Source organism: Gopherus flavomarginatus, chromosome 8 (genome assembly GCF_025201925.1).
Source record: "Gopherus flavomarginatus isolate rGopFla2 chromosome 8, rGopFla2.mat.asm, whole genome shotgun sequence".
Lineage (NCBI taxonomy): Eukaryota > Metazoa > Chordata > Testudines > Testudinidae > Gopherus > Gopherus flavomarginatus.
In genome coordinates this window covers 26,641,153-26,664,490 of record NC_066624.1, presented here as the reverse complement: position 1 = coordinate 26,664,490, position 23,338 = coordinate 26,641,153, and the positions used below count along the sequence as shown (strand labels likewise).

At 38.0% G+C, this 23,338-nt stretch overlaps 1 protein-coding gene across 2 annotated transcripts in view; it reads left to right on the top strand.

The window, feature by feature from the left end:
• The window catches only part of LOC127056827 (fibronectin type-III domain-containing protein 3A-like), a 76,008-nt gene that overhangs the window by 21,037 nt on the left and 31,633 nt on the right, over positions 1-23,338 (top strand). The window contains exons 2-5 of one of the 2 annotated variants that reach the window (XM_050965123.1): positions 6,458-6,595; positions 13,737-13,812; positions 15,155-15,231; positions 20,541-20,769. In XM_050965123.1, coding sequence (XP_050821080.1) covers positions 6,485-6,595; positions 13,737-13,812; positions 15,155-15,231; positions 20,541-20,769 — 493 coding nt within the window. In that variant the 5' untranslated portion in view covers positions 6,458-6,484. Of the gene's footprint in view, positions 1-6,454; positions 6,596-13,736; positions 13,813-15,154; positions 15,232-20,540; positions 20,770-23,338 lie in introns of both variants that reach the window. The other variant, XM_050965122.1, reaches the window with a different exon arrangement.

Genomic DNA, 23,338 nt, shown 5'->3' with positions numbered 1-23,338 from the left:
GATTACCTGAATTATACCATCAGAATATTGAGTTACTCAAGTGTACTTCTGAGGGAAAGTTTAAATATGAAACATTTTTTACCTACTTACTTTTACCTGATCTTGTAGTAGTGTGAGATAAAGTTTATGAATCTTTATATATTATGCATACAACACATAGAGTATCTAAGTTTAGCTGCCTCAATTCTGTGTAAACAGTAATCCAGCATTCTAGAATTCAACTCTTGGGAGCCCATAGGAGAATCTTCCTAAATGTTAATTTGGCTGGCAGTCTCAAAAATGCCAGTGTTCAAAGGGATTGAAAACTATATTAGAACAAAGCCGCATAATACAGAAGTAAATGTGTGACCATAAGTGTACATATTACACTGCACTTAATCCAAATAGTTAAATGAACTACTACACAAAGTTGAAAGGAAAATGTGAGGCTTGCTGATGCTTATTAAAGTATTGTTGAATGCAAACATAACCAGGTTTTTTCAGTTGTTGTACCTTCCATAATAAAGTCTACGAGAACCAAAGATACTTAGATACAAAAGTTAGAATATTTGTTTTAATTGTATTTTACTGTTTTTCACTTTTCAGCACATTTGCCAAATTATATGTGCAGTTTCTTATGGGTATCAAAAGAATATAGAAGCCTTGTTTCTTAATTTAAAAAAAATAGCAGAGTGCATCTTATACCAGACTTCATTTCATACTCCAACTAAACGAAGGTTTGGAAACAGATCCTCCAACTAATACATCATTTGGAAACTTCTGTAGAGAAATGAATCTGGCAAGAATTACATTTGTAAAATCTAATTTTACTAAAATTAACAAGTTAAATTGCATACTGACTTGAAAATCTATGCTATATGGTGACAAAGTTCCAGAACATGTAGCTACTGCCCACTGATTAATTCTCGGAATATGCTTTATGACATTCTCCAGAGTAAAATCTGGACTGTTGAACAACTATCTCCTCAGTTTTCCAAAATGGGGGATGCCTTTTACACTGCTTTGCTATGAGAGCAGCCACTCCTTGTCTGCTCTCACAGTCTCTAGCATGTAAATTACTCCCAGTGCTGGTATTTGAGGGCTCTACCCAGCCACTCCTAAATTATATTACAGTACAGAGCAAATTCCCTGTCCCAGACTTCTCCCCAGAAATGTGGTGCTTGTACTGCTCATTACCCTCCTGGACAATACAAGCTCATTAAAAATCCATTATTTAATTAAGAGAAAATGATCTGCACAAACCTTATCTCAAATGGAGTTTCCCAACCAACTTCAATTCAAACACACAGTGGTTTAGATAAAAAAAAGTTTAACTACGGAAAGACAGATTAATGCCTCATTACTTGTAATTACTTAAAGTCAGAATTGGTTGCAAAGAAGTAAAAGGTAAAATGCAAACTAATATCTAACTTAGCTTGTTAAGTGAATTCAAAGTGAAAGTCTATCTTACCACATGTTCTAGCAGTTTTACTAGCTGAATCTTTCAACCAGGATCTCTCCCCAACCTGTTTCCTATATACTGTATTGTGGTTACTGTGAGTAGACATAAAGGGAGAGAGGATTTGTCTTCCCTGTTATCATCTTTTGTAATTATTTTCCTCTTTGAAAATCATCTCCAGCTGAGGTTCATGACACACAGTCTGTTTGCATGGGAACCTCCAGCTGTTCTAATGCCAAAGTGTAAATTTCTCAGTTACACCCTTCTTCTGCCAAAGAATGGCTGCTTAACCAGGTGATAGTCCATTTGATTATGTTGACACCTGGCAGTAGTGTCATTGTGCATTTTGTTTTTGAGGAACTGGTTTGTGCATGCTTTTCTAAACTTGGAATATATCTCAATGTTATCTTATACTTTTATGTGCAGTGTTGCCACACCTGTTTTTGTCAGAACAATAATGATCAGCGGCATCAAGTCTTCAAATGATCCCTCACAAGGCATACTTTGTACAAAATCCATTATAGTTTTGGTGTAAAAAGGGTGAATTTAGGGATACAGACTGTCACAATGCTTTTGCAACTCAGAAAACTACAAAATAGCACAATCCATGATGCTTTCAGATGGAATTAGTTCCCTTTCTTCAGGTTGACCTAAATCAGAATTTTGGAATTTGTGTATTAGTTCATCTTTTATTAATAGTAAAAGTGTGGCATATGGATTTATTCAGTGCAAATAGCTTTTCCAAGCCTATTTCCTTGCAGTATTGGCCAGCAGACTAAGCTAGGCTCGTTTAATAAATTTTGTTAAAATAGCATATCCCACCAATGACAAATGGGGCTGAAATTTTGGAAAGTAAAGTTTCTTCTTTTGAGTGATGGTCCCTGTTGGCGCACATCATGTGCTTAGAGCCACTGAACTTGAAAGCATTGTCCATTGGTCTGTGCATGCACCCTGGCTCACATGCCTCTGACTGAGGGGATAAGAACAGGGCAGACAGACTGCCTCTCCAGTTCCTTCTGCCACCATGTGGTCTGGGTCAGAATCTTTAGTGTCCGCAGCTTTGGCTTTGTTTTACTAAATAAGAATCATCTAGTTTGTAAATAATTTTAATAGTTTTCTTGTTTAGCATTAGATTAGTCATGCTCAGAGAGTCATGGCTCTGTACATCAGGGTTCCCTAGGGAGATCCAGAATACCATCGAGGACCTCCCCTTCGATTAATTGCACCTCTTCAATAGAAGACAAATGAGTCCCTCCATACCTTGAAGGATTTCAGGGCTACCCTCTGCTCGCTATGGATATACACACCTGCACTTAAGAGGAAGTTTCACCACCGATCTGTCAAATCTAAACATACGGATCAGCAGTACTCTGGGACCTTAACTATTCCCATAAGTTTTTGAAGATAATTGCTAACAGTTCCAAGATTGCTTTCCCTGGTTCCTGAAGTACCCTATGACAAATTTCATCAGACCTGCCCACTTGCATACATCTAACTTATCTAAATATATTTTAACCTGTACTTTTCCTTTTCTGGATTGTGTTCCTTCCCTAGAGTAACCTTTGTTCCAAACTGTTAATGCTAGAAATACAAATTTGCAGCATTTAGGGCCTTGATTATAACTGGTGCCTCTAGAAACCACTGTAATAGAAGAAATGATAAGGCTGTGAATTTTTACTATATACCAGGGATCTCAAACTCCAAATGACCACGAGGGCCACATGAGGACTAGTACATTGGCCCAAGGGTCGCATCACTGACTCCCTGCCCCATTTCAACCCCTTTCCCAAAGTCCCCACCCAGAGCTGGCTTTAACAAGTGTGGGGCCTGATTCGTACTCATTTGGCAGCGCTCCAGGTCTTCGGCAGCTGGTTCTTCACTCACTCTGGGTCTTCCACGGCACTCAAGGACCCGTCACTGAAATGCCACCGAAGACCTGGAGCGAGTGAAGGGCCCGCCGCCAAAGACCCTCGGAACACTGTCGGGTGAGTAAAAATTAAAAAGGCACCAGTGCGGGGCCCCTTAGACATGGAGCCCGATTCAGGGTAATCAGGCGAATCGGCCTAAAGTCGGCGATGTCCCCACCTCAACTCTGCCCCCTCCCTGCCCCTATTCCAACCCCTTCCCCAAATTTCCGCCTCTTCCCCTGAGCACGTGGCTCCCTGCTACTTCCTCCTCCCTCCTGGAAAGTGCTAAGCTTGGCGACGGGAAGCGCCTGGAGGTAGGCAGAGGAGCGGGGACGTGTGCACTGGGGGGGGCGGGAGGTGGAAGGTGAGGGGAGCTTGGTGACTGCAGGAAATAACTCGGGGTGGGGGGGAGCTTGGCAGGCCGCAGCAAATAACTCCATGGGTCACATGCGGGCTGTGTGTTTGATACCCCTGCTATATACAGTATATAATCAGTAAAATTGATTTGGGACACCACAGAACATGGGTGAGTAAAGGCTGAAAACTAGTATTTTACTGTGCTGATTACTTTCATGCTACAACAATGTAGCATTTAAAAATTGTCAATAGAAGCATACCTTCAGACATAAGAGCATTCTGAATTAAGGCTGCCACAACATAGTAGTATTTATATCTGAAATTTCCTTGAGGTTGCAGTATTCCCCAGGATACATTATTTTGTTAGACGTTTGAAGCTAGGATAGAAACTTTAAATATTTGAAGTTGCAGGTGTTAGGATAATTTATATACCTATTTTAACAATTTGATATTTTTATTAATTATTTGAATGCTGTTTCCATAAGGGTGTTTTCTTAGCTGTTAAGTATTATTTCCATCGTCTGATATGACTGATTTCTTAGATCAAAGACAGTCTTGCAAAATTTTGGATGACTCGTGTATACTAAATTCATGCTATGGATAATTTTCATGATTTTAGCTTTAAACCACTAAAAACAGGAATTGTACAGTGAAAGCCATGTGACTTTCTTACTTTAAGGTGTGCTAGTGGCAACATTACAATACAGTTATTTTAGGTGGAATAATTATATGCAGTCAGATATCAGTACATTTTGTTTGCAGCAAATCAAAAATATCACTTAGTGAATGATTATTTTATTCAGGATGCAAGTAACTTACTAATGTTGGCATGCTTAAAATAAACTTTGTGGGACAATTTCTGCCGTCACACCTGTGCAGTCCCATTTGTTCTCTTAAAATTCCTTTGCTAAAAGCAAAGCTAAAAGATGTTTGGTGTCCAGTTACGTTATTTATTTATGTTTGGTACTGTTTGATATTTCATAATACTGTGCTGTGAGAAGTTACAGTAGCTTTGAACTAAAACTACTATAATGTCAGTTATCATGAGAACTTCTTCTGAGTGAGGGAATGTTTTTCAGTTAAATGCTATAGGTCTCTTTTGACCTTATATGCACCAGGGATTTCTCCCATCTTCGCTGTAGAGCTACTCTGAACAGGGTTAGATGGCATGGTAACAGACTACATCAGTCACTCTGTTAGTGCTCCTACCATTGCTACCATGGTGTAAATGCATCATTAAGTGCTGAAATAATCACAGGAATCATTTTTTCCCGATATGGAGTGTGATGCAGCAAACTAAAAGACATTTTACTATTATACACTGAGTTAACTCAGCCTATGCAAGATTGCTAATTTAATAAACTGAAATACTCAAGGCTGCATTGTAGTAATCTGTCTAAATTGTAGAAGATGGAGAGGGAGAAAGAAATATCAGCTAAATATAATACAACGTTTCCTGTAGCCTGTATCCTGTGCAGCACATTAGACCATATAAATATACAGTAGAGACCCCAGAACTGCGCAGCACTCCTCTTTCCTTCTCCAGTGCGGCCGTCTCAGGGTACGTCTTCACTACCCGCCGTATCGGCGGGTAGCAATCGATTGCTCAGGGATCGATATATCGCATCTCATCTAGGCGCGATATATTGATCCCCGTATGCGCTTATATTGATTCCGTAACTCCACCAACCCAAATGGAGTTGCGGAATCGACGGGGAGCCGCGGACATCAATCCCGCGCCATGAGGACGGTGAGTAATTCAATCTTAGATACTTCGACTTCAGCTACGTTATTCATGTAGCTGAAGTTGCGTATCTAAGATCGATTTTCCCCCGTAGTGTAGACCAGCCCTCAGTCCAGTCAGTAGTCTTTCTTGCTATTAATTTTGATACAAACATTTTGATTTATTTTATGCTGTCCCTAAACTTTACTTTTTCAATGTGTGGCAGACATTTCTATTGATAACAAGCAACTGCATTGTAAAAACTCTTAGAGGTTTGTACCACCCTGTGAGCTACACTGGAGGCTTAGAAACTTAATTCTTTCTATTGAAGCTTAGTTTCTGGAGTGTAAAAATTCAGCAATTTTTAAAAATAACCCACCTTTTATGCAGTAATTTACATGGTTGTGAAACTGTATTACACACAGGGTCCTAGTTGGTTATTTACTTCTGATTCCTCCCTGATAGTGCTGTTTCAGTTTAAAGATGCATATAATGAATTTCAAGAACTTACTTGCAGAAGTATGGCACAAGTCTGTTCCTTAGCATCATGCTCAATAAAATGTTTTGGGCTTTTTGTGTGTCTGTAATGTAGTGGGCCTGCAGTTACACACAATAAATATTGCTCCAGATTCAAAACTGCTAAGTATCCTTGGCATTACCAATAAAATGTGCATTTTTTTTTTAAGTTGCAGTGATTTTTAAAGTGGCTCTTGTAGTAAATTTTTGTCTCAAATTGAAATGACTTTAACATCTTTGGGATAATTGCTTTTTTGTGGAGTAAGGAAGTCTTATTTTCTTTTGTTCTTGGGACTTTCAAATGTCAGTAAGTTGGTATGAATGGTGTAAGTTAAAGAACCAATTAATATAAAAAAAATTTCTTCTGAAGAGAATCGACGTTGCTATATTTTTCTTTTCAAAGTTTGCTAGACACCTCATATGAAGGGCAAACTTCTATAAAAAATGAGGCTAGTAAGAAAGTTATTAAAATAAAAATAGCTCCCTGATCTTGATTCTGTATTTTCATTTCAGCAGGTGGTTGATGTGCGACACTGTCAATGAATGGTCATTTTAGCCATGATGGCCGACCAGCCGCCTCCATTAGAAGCCACGCCTATAATGAATGAAGTGCCACTTCTACCTCATATGGTTAATGGGGACAGCATACAACAGGCAAGTACACCTGTAAAACTATAATGCATAACAGTCAGTTTAGACTTTGCCTGCTATGGCAGTAATTGCCTAACAAGCTAATTGGAGTGAAGCGTATTTCAACACTGCCCATAACTGGGCTATGTGCTTTATAGAACAAGTAGAGAAATTGTGCTTGTAGTACTGACAATTCTTGTTTGAAAACACCTTGAAAATTGGGGTATTAACAGGAAATGGAAGGAAAGTAAGTGTAATACTGATACTCAAAACCAGAAGAGTTTTTTTCTGTTGCTTTCTTCAGTCTAACTTTTGACGCAAATATGGAGACCAGAAAAAAATCACTAAATCTAGAAGGTGATAGAACCATGAAAATAAGCAGTAAAGCTTAGAGAGAATATTTTTCACTAGACGCACTTGATTGCTTTGTTATAGAATTACAAAATTAATGGATCAAAGAAAAGTGTATTTGGATTTAATAAAACATTTGATAATTCACAAAATCTTTGATTATAACAAACTGTTCTAAATATAAGTTCCAGTATGGATTAGAAATTGGCTGCAGTACCATCAAGAAATAATTATGTTGGACAGAGGTGTGGTAAGATATAGCAAGGATCAGTTAGGTTGGCGATATTTAATATCTTCATTAATCTACATAAAGGAGTTCATAGCACATTAATGAAAATTGTTCATGATAATTTGGAAGGAGATCATAATATCAGTGAGGACATAAGAATAACACAAGTGCTTAATGAGATTAGAACTTTGGGCAAAAAATGATATTCAGCTTGGTAAAGTGTAAGTTAACTAGAAGTGAGTTTGCAATTGGATATGGTATTCTAAAGGTTACTGCATTGTACTAAATACAAAAAGGAAGTGTTACATGACCCAGAGATTATAGTCTCTGTACACTTCTAGCGTGATCACGCTGAAAAACGTTGTATTAGGTTCCGGACATCTCATTATTTTAAAGATACTGATAAACTAGAAAGTATTCAGAGAAAGAATATGCAAAGGAATATGTTATACTTTGTACTTTTACCAGCAGAATTTAAATAGCGGGTGTGGATTTGGGGAAATTTTAAAAGAGAGTTTATATCACACAATAAACAAAAGCTACAAAGCATATAAACTAGTCTACCTAGCATTTTAGCAAGGTGAAATCCCTCTTTCTAGACACTCATCAGCTGAGAGAATGTTCAAATAGCTGATGCATCATGTTACACTAGGGAAATAGTAAATTGAAGTTGGTGACCAATTTGGGTGTCTGGAAGACCACCAAGAAAGGGAAGTTGCAGTAATTAAAGTGAAAGATGCTGAGGACCTAGATGAGATCATTTGTTGTCTGAACAGGGAAGAGAGGGATCTTGAAGGTGCTGAAAGGAAGAAATGATTGACATGATTTGAACACAGCCTGACTATGAAGAATAGAAGAGTCAAAGATAATTACCCAGCTCTGTGACTTATGTGATTTTTAGGATGGTGGTTGTTTCAGCAATAGTGAATAGGAGAGAGTGGGAAGTGTTTTGAAGGAGGAATAACTTGTTCCATTTGCACCATGTCAGGTTCAAGTTGACAGCAAGCTATTCAGAAGGAAGCAGAGAGATGGGATTGGATAGAGGGAAGGCAGATGTGAGTTATCAACACCAAGTTTGTAGTTGAAGGTCTCAGTGGATAAGATCACCCCAAAAGGGTGTAAATGGAGAAGAGGAGCCAAAGGCACAGCTTGCACAGCAATTTCCTACAGGAATCCTAAACCTGCGTAAAACAGAGATGCCATCATTGTTGGTTTTAAAGCAGTCCAGCGTCATGTCTTAAATTATGTAGTGATCCCTGAGGCAAAAAGAAAGGTGGGACCGGGTGCTGAGAAAAACCCTACTGCTATAAAAGCTGTAGTTGCTGTCGTCTTCCCTAATTTGTGGCAACCATTTTCCTCAACCCAGAGTCTTCATGCAGCAGCAAGCCATCAGGAAAATAAAGAGCTCTGGTAGGTTCAAGAGCTTCATCCAGCTGGAGTTTTAACTTGATCTACAGAGTTATAAAAAAGATAATCAGATCATTGGGGAACTTCCTCTCTGCTTCTCACTGGTGTAGGTACCCATAGTACCTGAAACTAATGGAAGTTTCATTCCATTTGTCCATTTTGGAGGACTTGCTAACAGTCTGACTTAAGATCTGGCATGCTTGTATATCATAGCCATTAGGTGGGCGAACCTCAAGAATAGATTCTTAGACAGAGATGCTTTAGCAGTGACTTATTTAGCATCTGCACTATATTTGGGAAGAAAATGTTTTTTGGATAATGTCGCAAAACTGGTGTTTATTCCAGCAGCAGCTGACATCTGGTGTGTCTTAAAATGGGCTAGGCAAGAGGCAGAATGCTAGTTAAGTCTGGTCTGCAGTGATTGGACCCTACAGAGACGTGTCTCCTTGTGGGACCTGCTGCATGGATTTTCCCAGGTTCCTGAAAGCACTTGGTGTATAGAAAACAGTTTAGTTTAATCCTGAATACTGTCATAATCTTCTCTCTCTGTGTAGACTGTTCCTGGCAGCCACTTGCTTTGAAAAGTGAATGGGAAAACTGAGTGCTGTATCCTGCCAAGAATCTTAAGCTAATATTTTAACATGTTATAGTTGTTCTCTGAACATTATCTTCTTCCTTTTCCCATAATAACTGATGCAAATGAGAGCAGATTATACTACTTAGATAGTGCTTCACAGACTTGTGTTGTCAGGACTTGGGGTTTTAGAATCCTGCTATTCATTCCCTCTGCGTGGAAGGCTTAAGAGGGCAGACATCATCCATCTAGAGAGTGTAGAGTTGAACAAAGTCCCTCATTGGGGAAAATTCTTTTAACTGTGTTAAAGTTCTAAATTCACTTAAACAACTAATTTTGCAATGCGCTTTCACTTTGAGCTGCAGGAGTGATTGCACTTCTGAAAATGTTAGACAATATGCCATTTTACACACATACATTAAAATAACATGGCACAGTGTTGGGCTCTTGCAGCATTTGGCAGAATTACTGTTAACGGAAGGCAATTAGGTATTTCCAAAGTCCTACGTGTCTGGACTTCTTTTGAGAATGAAGAATTTTCTGTAGCTAATTCTATAAGTTTGGTGATACCTTTCTGTATGCTTCCTCAAATATTAGCATACAGTGTTGTGGAGAGGTTGTTGTAAAGTTACTGTTTGAATTACTCGTTACTGATTTCGGTTTCAGCTGTGACCTATGAGCCCACAGTTCTCTTTATTTATAGGATAATTTCTTCAAAAGACCACCACCTCAAACTTTAAATTTAGAGGCAAACTTTGTAGCCCAGGCCAATCTCTAACTCAGTTGTCATCATCTGCCAGAAGGTTTACCTACACTTCAGCATCCAAATTGCTATGCATATGAAACTAGCCATAGAATAGGAATGACTTCCCCCCCACACACACCTTACATCTGAACAGGCCATGGTTGAAATTTGTTTAAATCATTAATAGTCAACTAATCAAAACAATGCTTGTTACAATTAAAAATTAAATCTCCAAATTACTTTCTGTAATGGATCATAAAACCAATGATGTAGCTGAGATACGTTGATGATGTTTTCATCCTCTGGACAGATAACTTCACGTCCCACCACAACTTCAGCAACCACCATCCATCCATTAAACTCTCTTTGGAACACTCCCAAACTAGCAACAACTTCCTGGACTTCACAATCAGCTTCAGTAATGGAACCCTACAGACAACTATATATAAGAAACCCACCGATCACCATACCTACCTTTATAGATCCACTTACCACACCAAACACACTAAGAAATCTGATATCTACAGCCAGGCATTCAGAGACCACAGAGTGTGCTCTGAGGAGAAAGTCTGGGATAACTGTAACACACTCAAAACCACCATCACCAAATAAAGACACTTAACCAGAGAAGTAGATCATGCCATTGGATGGGCCACCCAAATACCTTGAGACAACCTACACCAGCATCTGTGTATCTTATATTTAGGCTTGGAATGATTAGGTTTTAATCAGTAAATGTCGATGTTATTCATACACTCTCAAACTAATGAAAAAATACTTGAACAGATGATTATTTAAATTTACAATTAGACAAAGTAAGAAATCTCCTTGAACTTGAGTTTAATTTAAGGATATTGACTTGTGATGTAGACTATTTGTTTTAATGGCTATAAATGGTTTACATCTTTAACTTTTTGAATCTTTTTTTAAATATTTTCAGTGTCCCGTATTGCTTCCACCTTCAGTTTCCTATAACTGTGAAAATGTACATCAATAAAATGGGGAGGGAGGAATGCATAAAACCCATAATCTTGTGCAAACTGTGAAAATTTAAATGGATAAAAATTAATGTTTAAAAATAAACATCGATATTATCCAAAACTCTTTTTAAAAAAAAAATCAAATTCTAATAATCTTACTTATGTTGTACAGCAAGAGTCTGTAAATCCATTATGCCTTTTAAGAAATGAGAGGTTCAAGGTGGGTTACTGCACAATGTGTGAGGGGTGCAGCTGGGAGAGCACTCTAATGCATTCTGCTGTGGCTTTTCTGCCTTCCTAATATGCCACATGGCAGACATTAGGGATTTAACTGTTTAAACCATTTTATATAGATAGTGTTTAGGATCCCTGTGGTTTTAGCCATCGTAAACCTAGCATTGTCTTGTGGTTACGCTATGTATACTCTGCTCCTATAACCCACTGAAAATGTAGTTTGAGATATAAGTTGAACCACAGGCAAAACTTGACTATAATACATGGTTTAAATTGTCCCCTAGCCATCCTGTTTCTGAATGAATTGGCAGGGTTTCGAGAATGTAAGATTAGTTGGATGTGATGCCATTTATCTTAAGGAAAATTATAGCTCATTGTTTGAAGTAAAAATTAGTTAAATCTGTCTGTGTGTTTTTAATTCTTGACTAACATCAGCAGTAAATAATCCCTGAAGCCTTTTTGCTTTCCATCATTCTTTAAAGGAGGCAAAAATTAAATGTCCATATAAAAACCACCAATATACAAAGTAAACTCACTTAGTTTTTTAATGTAGTGAGGGTTTTTCTGTGTTACGTTACATAACTACAATATTGGATCGGATCAATGGTCCATCGAGCCCCTTATGCTGTCTGACAGTGGATAGTATGTATAGAACAGGGCAGTTGGATTGATGTACTCCTGGCTTCTGGCAGTCAGACACATGGGGTTGCATCTCTGATGATTTGGCTAATAGTCATGGATGGACCTATCCTCCATGAACTTAGCCAGTTCTTTTTTTGAATCCAGTTATACTTTTTGGCCATCACAACATCCCATGGCAGAGCATTCCACAGGTTAATTGTGCGTTGTGTGAAAAGGTGCTTCCTCTTGTTTGTATTAAACCTTCTGCCTACTAACTTCATCAGGTGATCTCTGGTTTTTATGTTGTGAGACAGCCTAAATAACAATTTTCTATTCACTTTATCAACATCATTCATGATTTTATAGACATCTATCAGTTCCCCACCCTTAGTTACCTCTTTTCTAAAGTGAACAGCCCTAACTCCCCTCGTATGGAAGCCGTTCCTGATCAACTTTATTGTCCTTCTCTGTTCCACTGTATCCTTCTTGAGATGAGGCAACCAGAACTGGACACAGTATTCAAGCTGTGGGCATACCAAGGATTTATATGGTGGTATTAAGATATTTTCTATCCCTTTGTCAATAGTTCTAACATTGCCTTTTTCACCCTATTGTAAAGATTAACAAACACAAAGTAGAAAACAGGACAGATAATCCTCAGTGAGCTCCCTCAGGTTTTAAATTGAGTAGCCTCTGCATACAGACAAGCCAGGCACTTAAAATTTTGTGTGTAGTCCATTGGGCTGTTAATTAGAACGACTTTTGTCATGACACTTAGCAGCACAGGTAGAAAAAAATCTGACGTCTTCATTTTGAACTGACTAAAACGTTGTTTGTTAATTCCGGGTTAAATGTGTTTGTTTTATCCTTTTAAGATATAACTTATTTGATCAATATTATGTCAAAGGCTAGGAAATTAGTGTATAAGGCTTCTAGAGTTTTGTTTTGGGAGTAACATAGAAGCCTTTTGGAGGGCCTGTATTTACTTTACAGCTGTGGTAGTGTTAACTTGACAACATTTCCTGTCCCTGCACATCTTATCAAAAGGTTGTAATAAATATTGCCGGTGTTTGCGTAACTTGCTGTCCCCATCCCTTCTGCTGCAGCTCCTCCAAAGAGAAGCTGTTACAAGCCATAGAGCCAAACACCACAGTTGTAAAAATAAACTGAGAATTAACTTAAAGCTTAAGGCTATTTTTAATTTTATTGCTGTACAAAGAATGGATTATAAAGATATTTTCAATATAAAATGTAACGCACAAGGGTTTTGTCTTCAGAAATAAGATTGACGCCAACTACAACCAGAGGCTTTATCTCTTTCCAACAGTCAATACATTATATCTATTTGATTATAAAGCAAAAATTTAAGTAGGTTGAATGTGTCTAGGAAAATTATAGGCTTCTCATCCTCAGAGAAGGCGTGGAAAATGTTAGTGACCAAGTTCAGAAGTAATTTTATGAAGGAAAAATTAATTGGTCTTTGGAAAACTCATTGTCAAACTATATTTTAACCTATTTTCAGTGTGGAAACTTGATTAAAATATCCTCCTGGGTAAAACATCTTTTATAAATACTCTCTGTAGCTACTTGATTTTGTCAATCTAAATCTGAGATTGTTGAGGCGGTGTCATAGAGAAGACTGTAAAGCAGAATGTATTCACTTTGGATAAAGTATTTATTTTTTAGATAATGTGGTGGTGGTATTTAAGTAGAAAAAGGGAAATTTTATGGAAAACAAAGTTGACAAGGAAAAGTAAAGTATAGCTCACCTTTCAGCTGTAACTAGGGAGGAAATGACTGGTAGGTATTATCAGATCAGTTTTGAATGTTTCAGAATAAAGGATAACTATATAATTAATTTACTGAGTCTGATGGGAATTCAGCCCACATTATCAGTATTTCTAAACTTGTCTTCTACTTCTGTAAAAAATTTTGTAAGACAAGACTGGAAAGGAAAGTTTTGTTTAAATCTCTAAAATATTTTAAATGAAGTTTATTGAAATTACAGGGTTTTTTGTTTTCAGGTTATACTCGTGCAGGTAAACCCAGGAGAAACTTTCACAATTAGAACTGAAGATGGACATATCCAGTGTATCCAAGGTAAAAGAATATTCCACTGAGTTGTATCAAATGTGTTAAACGGGAAAAACAAATATTTAAAAGATTCTTCATAAAACTACTGCCATAAGACTTCCACTACATAGTCATAGGTATGTTTACATGTTTTCTGTCATATAGTGAGTGAATCTGTTTAGGCTGTACTGTAAGCATGATTAGGAATCCACTGGAAGATAAATGTTAAACTTGAAGAGTTAAATATCTTAGATGTATTACATCTTAAACTTTGCTGGTTATAAAATATAGTGCAAGTCAGTTTGAATCTTGTCTTAATTAGATAACACGGTTGACTTGTAATGATCTTGTCAGTCACTTCAATTTACAGAGGTTTTAGCTACCTAACTCCAAATTATTTTAGTGGGTATTGTATGGCAAAATCTGTGTGCAGCACTGTGGTATTTGTAGTCTATTGCTATTAAGGAGTAAATACTAATATTCATGTAGTTATGGAGAGCTTCTTCTGTAGTAGCGATGGCAAGTCTGCAGATTTAAGCATGGTTTCAAAATGTGCTTCATATGATTATATTATATTGCACAATACTTCCACAGTTGCAATACCTATTTTCACCTCTCAGAATGTTTGCCCATAAAGTTTGTCTAGTCTCTCTTCATTTCTCCCAGCATTTTATTAACCTTTAATAAGATCAGCTTTCTGGAAATAATTGTTGTTTCTCTTTTTTTTTAAAAAAAAGGTTGCTACTTTACAAGTGCAGATAGCTGGAGTAATGTTACTACATATTTTCAATCTGCTCGTCAGAAAGATTAAAAAACCCAGCATTATCCTATGCAGAGATTTAAATAATATATAGCATGTGAGAGCAGAAAGAGGTTATGATTATTTCTTATCCATATTTTTTTAATAAACCCAAGTAGTATACATACAAGTGGAGCATTTATATCGAGCAGTATGACAGAAAAGTTTCCAAACGCTTTAGTGAGACATTAAAATTGTATTCCATGCACTGTTTTGAATGACAGTGAATTGCTCCTGCAGACAGCAGACACTCTTTATATCTGCTGATGAGCACTGATTGAAATATATTTTGGGTTTTTTAATGGAAGAAGTACACACTAAGATTTGCTTACAGTTTTCCTTATTTTCAAGTCCAGTCTTTAAAGTCAGTTATCTAAAGTTGGTTGCATAAATAAGGATTTGCAGCCCAAGTAACTTAGCCACGTTTTTTTAAATGAATGAGTGCTTACCTTTAGACCACCAAATAAAAGGGAGGAGGGGTGAGGAGATTTCTGACTGTATAAAATTTGGAATACTCACTGTGGTCAAAAGTGCAAATATTTTTAAATCTTACTTTTTTTTCCTTTTCAGGTCCAGCACATGTTCCTATGGTGTCACCAAATGGTTCTGTGCCTCCAATATTTGTGCCTCCTGGTTATGTATCTCAGGTAAGAATTAATTTGCAGTTGTTTGTGCTTTTGCATCAGAAGTTGCTGCTTATCACATCCCTAATAAAAATGAAAGACAATTTCTAAAGCTGTTTAATAACTGTAGAAATCATGTCTCCTTCACAAGACAGATGTAGTATATCAGGTGTCTGATCTGTGCATATAGGCTGAGATTTTCAAAAATGGCTGTTGACTTGAGTATCCAAGTCCAGTAGAAATGGGAATTGCCTGCCTGGCTCCCTTTAATGGCTTTGAAAACCTTAGCAATATTTTTCTTGTATTGGCAGCAGGAAATAATGTAAGTTGCAGAGAGTTCTTTCAATATCAGTCTGATTGATGAGGTTGATAGTCATATTCCACGAATGCTGCCACTGTTCAGTAAAATGAATAGTTGCTGCCAGCTATTCAAGTTGTATGATCATAGATATATGTAGTGGAATATAGAGCCTTACACCCTTTAGGTCACAGATTTGATTTACTCCCAGGCCAGTCATTACCAAAGTAGTTATAATCTGACTGTTTGGGATCTTTGTTGACGTGAAAAATCTTAGTTTCCTATAGCACCTCTCACTGTAGTATCTAATCCCAGCACAGGTAATTTAGCTCTGAGATGGGGCTGGTGATGAGGGATTGGGGGTGAAGGAGGTGCTCTGTGCTGGGACCGAGAAGTTCAAGGGTAGGAGGGAGATCAGGGCTGGGGCAGGGGATAAGGTGTTGGAAGGGGTTAGGGCATGCTCTGGGCAGGGCTTACCTCAAGCAGCTCTGAGAAGCAGCAGCGTGTCCCCCATCCAGCTCCTACACGGAGGTGCAGCCAGGGAGTTCTGCACACTGCTCCCTCTGCAGGCACCGCCCCTGCAGTTCCCATTGGCCACAGTTCCCAGCCAATGGGAGCTGCGGGGGCAGTGTGTGGAGCCCCCTGGCTGCTCCCTCATGTAGGAGCCGGAGGAGGGACATGCCGCTGCTTCCAGGAGCCACGTGGAGCAGGGCAAGCCCCGACCCAGCTCCCCGACTGGAACACCGGAGCAGGGCAAACCCCGGACCCCACTCCCCAGTGGGAGTTTGAGGGTCAGATTAAAACGTCTGGAGGGCTGGATGCAGCTCCCAGGTCATAGTTTGCCCATCCTTGATTTAAATTCTAGAGAAATCTGTTCTTTGCCCTTCCCAAACTCTAGCAAGTTCTATTTGGAGTATGTGGATTTTTGTATGTTTAAGTATTAAAGCTTTCCAGATATGTGAAAAAGTTTTATTAAAAAGAGGAATTTTGAAGCATATTCAAAAATTGGTAGTCTAGTTTTAAATTAATTGAATCTCCTTTTGGAGCTCATTCCATTCCCAGACTCCCTCAAGTGAAACACTTAACTCTGAAACATAACTTATGCATCACCTCCAGACTAGATAACAAAACTTAGGACATTACCTGTTAACTGCATTATCCCAAAGCTGCCTTGGGTCATGGGTTGATATACGTGCATGGCTTTGAAAAATCAGAAACAAAATCTTACACTGATGATGCAAGTGACTTGGGAGCTAGCAGTGGTTATAGGTAGAAGAGTCATATGCTTTCAATTGTATCTCTGCTTTGATTAAACCTTTAGATCAAGATATAGTAGATTCATTTTCTGTTTCTAGGAAATTGTGAATGAGTGGTTCACTGACCAGATTCTTGTAGGAGACTTCATCTATTCCTCTCATAATTTAAAGGTGGAGAGGAAGGCATTTCTTTATACTATTGCTACATTGTCATCTCGGATTAATGATTAGCCTGATAGGACCCCAAGGTATTACATAACTGATTTAATTGGAGGTGGGTGGGAGAAACTAAATGGGAGGAGGAGTTCAGTGTTCCAGCTTGGTCTTCACAACTTTTGCCTCTCCCAACCAACATGATTTTGGTCTTTCCCAGGTTTAGTTTGAGCCAGCCATTCTTCATCCAAATTCTTATCTCTTGTAGGCATGGGGGTGTTCGATATTGGCACCTGTAGGGAACTATATATAGCTGGATGTCATCAGTGTAGTGTTGCCAATGAAATCCATGTTGCTTACCACCTCTAAGAGCTCTCATGTAGGGCAAGATAGATCCCTTTGGGATTACGCTAGTGAGGGTTTTGGAGAGCAAGTCGTTTCCCATCAGTTCTTTGGTCTGTCTGGAAAGGCATTATCAAAGCAATTGTACTGCAGTTGTCTAGTTCAGCTAAGTGATGCAGGTCAGTAGTATGTTGTGACTGACTCTGACAAAAGCTGCAACCATGCAGAATGATTGAGATATGGGATCTCTCCATTGTTATGGGGAGGTTATCTTTTAGTTCTACTAGGCCTATTTGTCCCCATGCCATGAGTCAAGTGATGTAAACAATCACAATAGGCACTAGACTACAAAGAGTCAAAAGACTTAATATGCATGTTCTGTCTTTCCTTGTGGGGATCCCTCTGGAATGTAGCTGAAGCACATTGTTTGCAGCACTATATTTAAACTTGAGCTAACCGTAATGCCGATAAATGAGACTTCTGTCTCCCATACTTTCTTCTTTTATATCAGTCTGATATAGTGTCATCCTCTCATCCTTGTGAGGTTGTTTTTTTTCTTCTTTTCCTAGCCAATGTAAATACTCCCTAAATCTTTCCTCCGGTTGTCTTCTGCACTTTTTTAGTACCTCTCAAAGGATTTCAAAATCTTTCTCTTTATCAACATTTATCCTCTTAATACTTCAATATAATAGTTACACTTTAGCAAAAATTATCAGATGTAAATGGAATTCGGTTTACTGAGACCCAAAACTTTACTAATGGTGATGATTGGTTTTAAAAAAATAATAATCTGATGAATGTTCATTATTCTAAATCTTTCAGAACTAAAACTCCTTGTTTAGTGTCATGAAATTAGTATATTTGGACCAAAAAGTAATATCTAGTATTAGTAGAATAAAATACTGGAATAATGGGCCTTGACTTGTATCAACACCAAGCTATAAAATTATAGCTGAAACCCTTACTGTATTCATTAATCTCCTTTGTCAAACTGAGTGTTTTCCTAATTAGGTTCAATAGATGCATGACACTTTGCCATGACTTCTTTAGATTTATTTAGCTTTAGTGAATATACTTAGTTAATTTGACGTAGAAAACTTATTTCTAGAGAAAAATTCACTCGCATTTTAAAACAAAAATTCAATACATAAAAGACAAGCTTTTTTCATTATATTCTTTTTAAACTGAAGAAGGTAATCTATATTTTTTCCAAAAAATCCTAATAATCAAATGTCAATATAATTACAACTGATTTAGAGGTCACATCACAGCAGACTTTTGTCGTTCTAATCCATGAGTTGACACATTCTCGTTCTGTTGAAAAAATATTTTTCTTTTACTTGGTCAGTTTGCTTTATCTTTTACTGAGGAGCCTTTCAAAATATTTTTGGCATAAGTAATAAATCTGCAGCCACAATTTCTGCTTAGCGAACTATGAAATGCTTCGATGACTTCTTATAGCCTGCCCTTCTAGTAGAGGACCTTGATAGAATTAGCAGGATAAAACATACAGTCCTCTTTGTGAAACTGCTTTAACTGTGAATTGTATAAAAACATGTTTACAGTAATATTTATGATGTATTTAATTCCTTCTCAAGCATTAGATGTTAAAAGGAGCAACTTAATTTAATTTTGTGCAGGGCTTAGAATTTGAAAGAGGTTGAAAGACTAGTACATTGATTTCTGTACGTTAATATGTAATGTGCAAATGTCTATAAGTGCATGAGTGTTGCATACTTTTAGTAATATGGTTTAGTTAGAAATTATTGGTGTTTTAAAAGCAGTGTTAATTTTGTATGACTTTTCTTTGAGGACTGTATATAAGAAGCAAATCAGTTAATGTCTCAATTTTGTCTTTGCCAGTGTACGTCTAGTGTGGGCTTTTCTCCTTGCATCCATTGATAATCAATACATTATTATGTTATAGCACCAGTATTTTGTAAGCTAAATTTTTGATGTGTAACAATGATTGGAGGTGCCAGTCAGAGGGGATGAGGTTACAGACAATTTAATTTTAAACTAGTTAAGTCCTCTGCTTATTCTACTGAATTCTGGTTACTTCTCAAGTACCTATTTTTCCTCTTTCATCAGAACATATATTCTGTCATCTAGTATCTCTTCTGTCATACATCACTCAACAGCTGGTGGGGAAGAGGGGAAAGGAAGGTAGTTGATTGTTCTTTGACTTAAATGGGGTTTCAAGAGTTCTTCATTATCCCTTTTAACTTCTGACTAGATGCAATCTTCATCTGGAATCAGTGATATCTTGTTTTTTATGTTGGGGAAAGAACTTTTACAAATCTTGTGACAACATTAATTCTAGAGGCCTTTGGAACAACCAGAAGAGTGGATACTGAAAAGTTTAATTCCTTGGATAACATTTCTGTGGCGTCTAAGATATTGGATTCATTTACCTCCGGATACCACAAGAAGGCTATAGGTGTTCTGCATCCATTATCAGCTAGGATCTTTCCCTGTGGATAAATCCCGGACTTTAGCCCATGCTTGCCTCTGGCAGAGGGCCTGAAGATCCAGCAGGACAGGACATTGTTTATTGTTTCACAGTTGGTCCTAGTTGTCTGATGTAGTTCTTTGAGTCCTTCTTTCTATTCCTGCTTATATATGTGCTCTCCTAAAATCCTTGTTTTATCCCAAATTCTGGCCTAAATTAGAATTTAAAGGTGTATTAACTAACACGTGCACATTTTAAGTCTGGCGTAGGCAAGGCAGTATATATACTTCAGCATGTGCTAAGCCAGTCAAATTAGATCCTAAGGAGAGCCAAGATTTCAGATCAACCAGATTAGCATATGTTAAAGTATATGCTGCATTGTCTACACCATTAGTTAGCACTTTTGCTTACATAAAACTATCACATCTCTTTATCCTAGTCTAGACAAGAACTAAGGCAGGTCATATGTCACTTTTGACATAGTTGTTGAAAGAAGTAGAGGTGGCACTTACCGTCAGTTCAAGTTTACTTGTAACCAGGAATATATTGTGGATATTTTCTGGGTTACTTACTTACATCTCTGCCAGAGTAAGCTTTTTTTTTTTTTTTAAATGGGCACTCTCAGAAATTTGGGATTTCTTGCAGAAAAGTTTGAATTTATTGAGGCCCATCAGAGTGGGGATTTTTCTCCCAAAGCAGTACAGGTCAGTATCTGGTTCTGAATATCAATTATTTTAAGCTAGAATCTAATCTCAAACTTTAAGGAAAGTAGATTATACAAAAAAAAAAATTACTGATTTTTTTTTTTCCTGTATTTTACATTGTATCACAGATGGTAGAAGAAAATGGAGTTCGTAAGGTGGTGGTATTACCACATTCGTCTGAATTCCATCCTTCCATGCATCCCCCTCCACCACATGTGCCACATTACATGCATCCTCACCCTGCTTTGCTTCCACACCCACCTCATCCAGTGTACTCTCCAGTTCCAGGGACAGGAGAAATACCACCGCAGTTCATTCACCAGCCTCCTCCACCAACACATGTTTATCAAGAACAAGGTAAGACTTGCTGATACTGTGCTTTAACTGACAAAGGGGCATAGTCTTCTGTTTAAGGCACCAGGTCTAGAAGTCGAGAAACCTGCGTTCTGTTTGTAACTCTGTCAATGTTACTGTGTGACCTTTGATAAGTCAATTAGAGCTAGAACCACAAAGGGACTTAGGCACCTAAAGCTCCAATTTAGGTACCAATGCAATGTACAAAACCCTCACTCAGCTGTCACCTAGCCCTGTAGGTGCCCAAACTCAAATCTTCACTTTCCCTGGTTACTTAACTTTTTTCCTCTGGGCAAGCACACTGCTGCCTCAGGCAGACATCTGGATGCCTATCTCATACCAAAGTCCTAGAGCAATCCTTAAACCAGAGAGAGAGAAGTAAGGCCTGCAGGACTTGATCCAGTAGGGGTGCTCTGACCTAACTCCACACACAATGGCTTGGGGGGATTCTCTAGTGTTTATATCTAGTGCATTCTAGCCATTCCAATATAATTAAAATAATCAAATATTAATTGGGCCAGATACAGCAAGAGAATCACTCTATAGTCCAGTGGTTAGGGCACTGACTTGACAGATAGGAAATCCCTTTTCATTCGGCAGAAGGGGTAATGGAACCAGGGTCTCCCACATCCCAGGTGAGTACCCTAACCCTGGGGTTATAAGTGGGTGTCCCTCTCCACCTGGCCATTTTGTGGTGTTAGGCAGGAGCCTAAGCAGTCTGGCTCCAGGACAAGGGTTCCTGGCTGTAGTTTGTAAGGAGAGTTGGTGCCTCCCTGCAGCCTTGGCTAAGGGTACTGAACTCCAAGAGAGGGCAGTGCTTAAGAAACATCCCTCTTGGTAAGAATTTCTGAATGGCTAGCTTAGGTTGCTCTCTGCCTAGTGTGCTGGCTTTTGTGGATCCCGTTCTTAGGTGCCTGTCTCTTTCTCCCTTCATAATATAGGGAACCTAGGTGCCTAACTCTGGCTTTGTGGGTGCAGGGTATAGCCTCTTCAAACCTTAGTTTCTCTATTTGTAAGTGGGGGAAACGTTTGCCTTAGACGGATGATGTATGCCTAAATTCATTAAAGTGTTTGGAAATCCTCAAATGAAAGGTGTTATGAATGTGCAGGCTCACAGAGTAAACTACATTTATTTTAATTCTGTATTTTGGATGGATAGCAATGTGGAAATTTTCCTTACCGAAGAATTTTTCTAGTGTCTTGTATTTTAGATTTAATATCTTTTAATACCTTTAAATCTTAGTCTTCGATACTGCAGATTCAATAATGATACCATTTCAGAAATTGCTTCTAACTTTCTGAAAAAGTTTCTGCTGATCTTGAAACTCTTCATGCTTGGTCTCAGCCCAAAGGTGAATTTTTTGAGAAGTATGAGGAAATTTTCAACCGCTTTTATGTTCTGGGGAGATTTTATTCAGGGATTTTTTTTTCTTAAAGTCAGGTATGGCTTAAATAAATAAATAAAAACCTTGGCACGCACAACTGGTCCTCCAAGTTGATGGTGGCGGGAGTAGCTATTCACATTAATTGAGTGTGTTCACAAGTAACTTTTCAAAGAGCCTACTGACATAACCTCTTGTAACATAGCAGGATTACACAGTTCTCCTTTTATGAGCAATAATAGAAAAGATGATATTTAACAAGATGGGGCTATGCGAGAGTATTCACTGTCATAATGTGTGGGGAGCTTGATCAATGATTGCAGTGGTGGCAACTTCTTGGGAAGAAAAACCTAGGGAAAATTTTAATAAAGCACGTAAATCTGATTTTCAGAAATGATTAAGTCCCTTAGGATCCTTAAAGAATCTTGAAAATGTTATTTCTGCTGTTTGCACGGCTATGTCATAGGAAGGAGGACAGCTCTAATCAAGAGGCATAGTTTTGAGAGTGGGGGTATTAGGTAAAGACTAGCAAAAAGGAAAGATTTAACTATTGGGAATATGCGGGGTGGAGGGGATATGGGGGCAAGGATAGCTCAGTGGTTTGAGCCTTGGCCTGCTGAACCCAGGGTTCTGAGTTCAATCCTTGAGGGGACCATTTAGGGATCTTGGGGCAAAATCAGTACTTGGTCCTGCTCATGAAGTCAGGGGGCTGGACTCAATGACCTTTCAGGGTCCCATCCAGTTCTGAGATTTTTTTATTATTATTTTTATTATTTTTATTATTTTTATATTATTTAAAAAAAACAGAGAAAATTGGAAAACTTTTTAACAGCTGAGAGAGGATTTAAAAATAGTTAAAAGTTTATGGTTCAGAACTGTAACTCACTGGGTATGGATTAAATGGGCCTAAATTAAAGGCAAGGGCTACGTTAAAACAAATATGAGCAAAATTAGCAATACAGTAGAACCTCAGTGTTATGAACAGCAGAGTTATGAACTTACCGGTCAACCACAGACGTCATTTGGAACCGGAAATGCACAATCAGGCGGCAGCTGAGCCCCCAAACATACAAATACAGTACAGTACTGTGTTAAATGTAAACTACCATTAAAAAAAAAGGGGAAACCAACCTTTTTCTTCAACCTAGTAACATTTCAAGGCTGTATTAAGTCAGTGTTCAGTTGTAAAC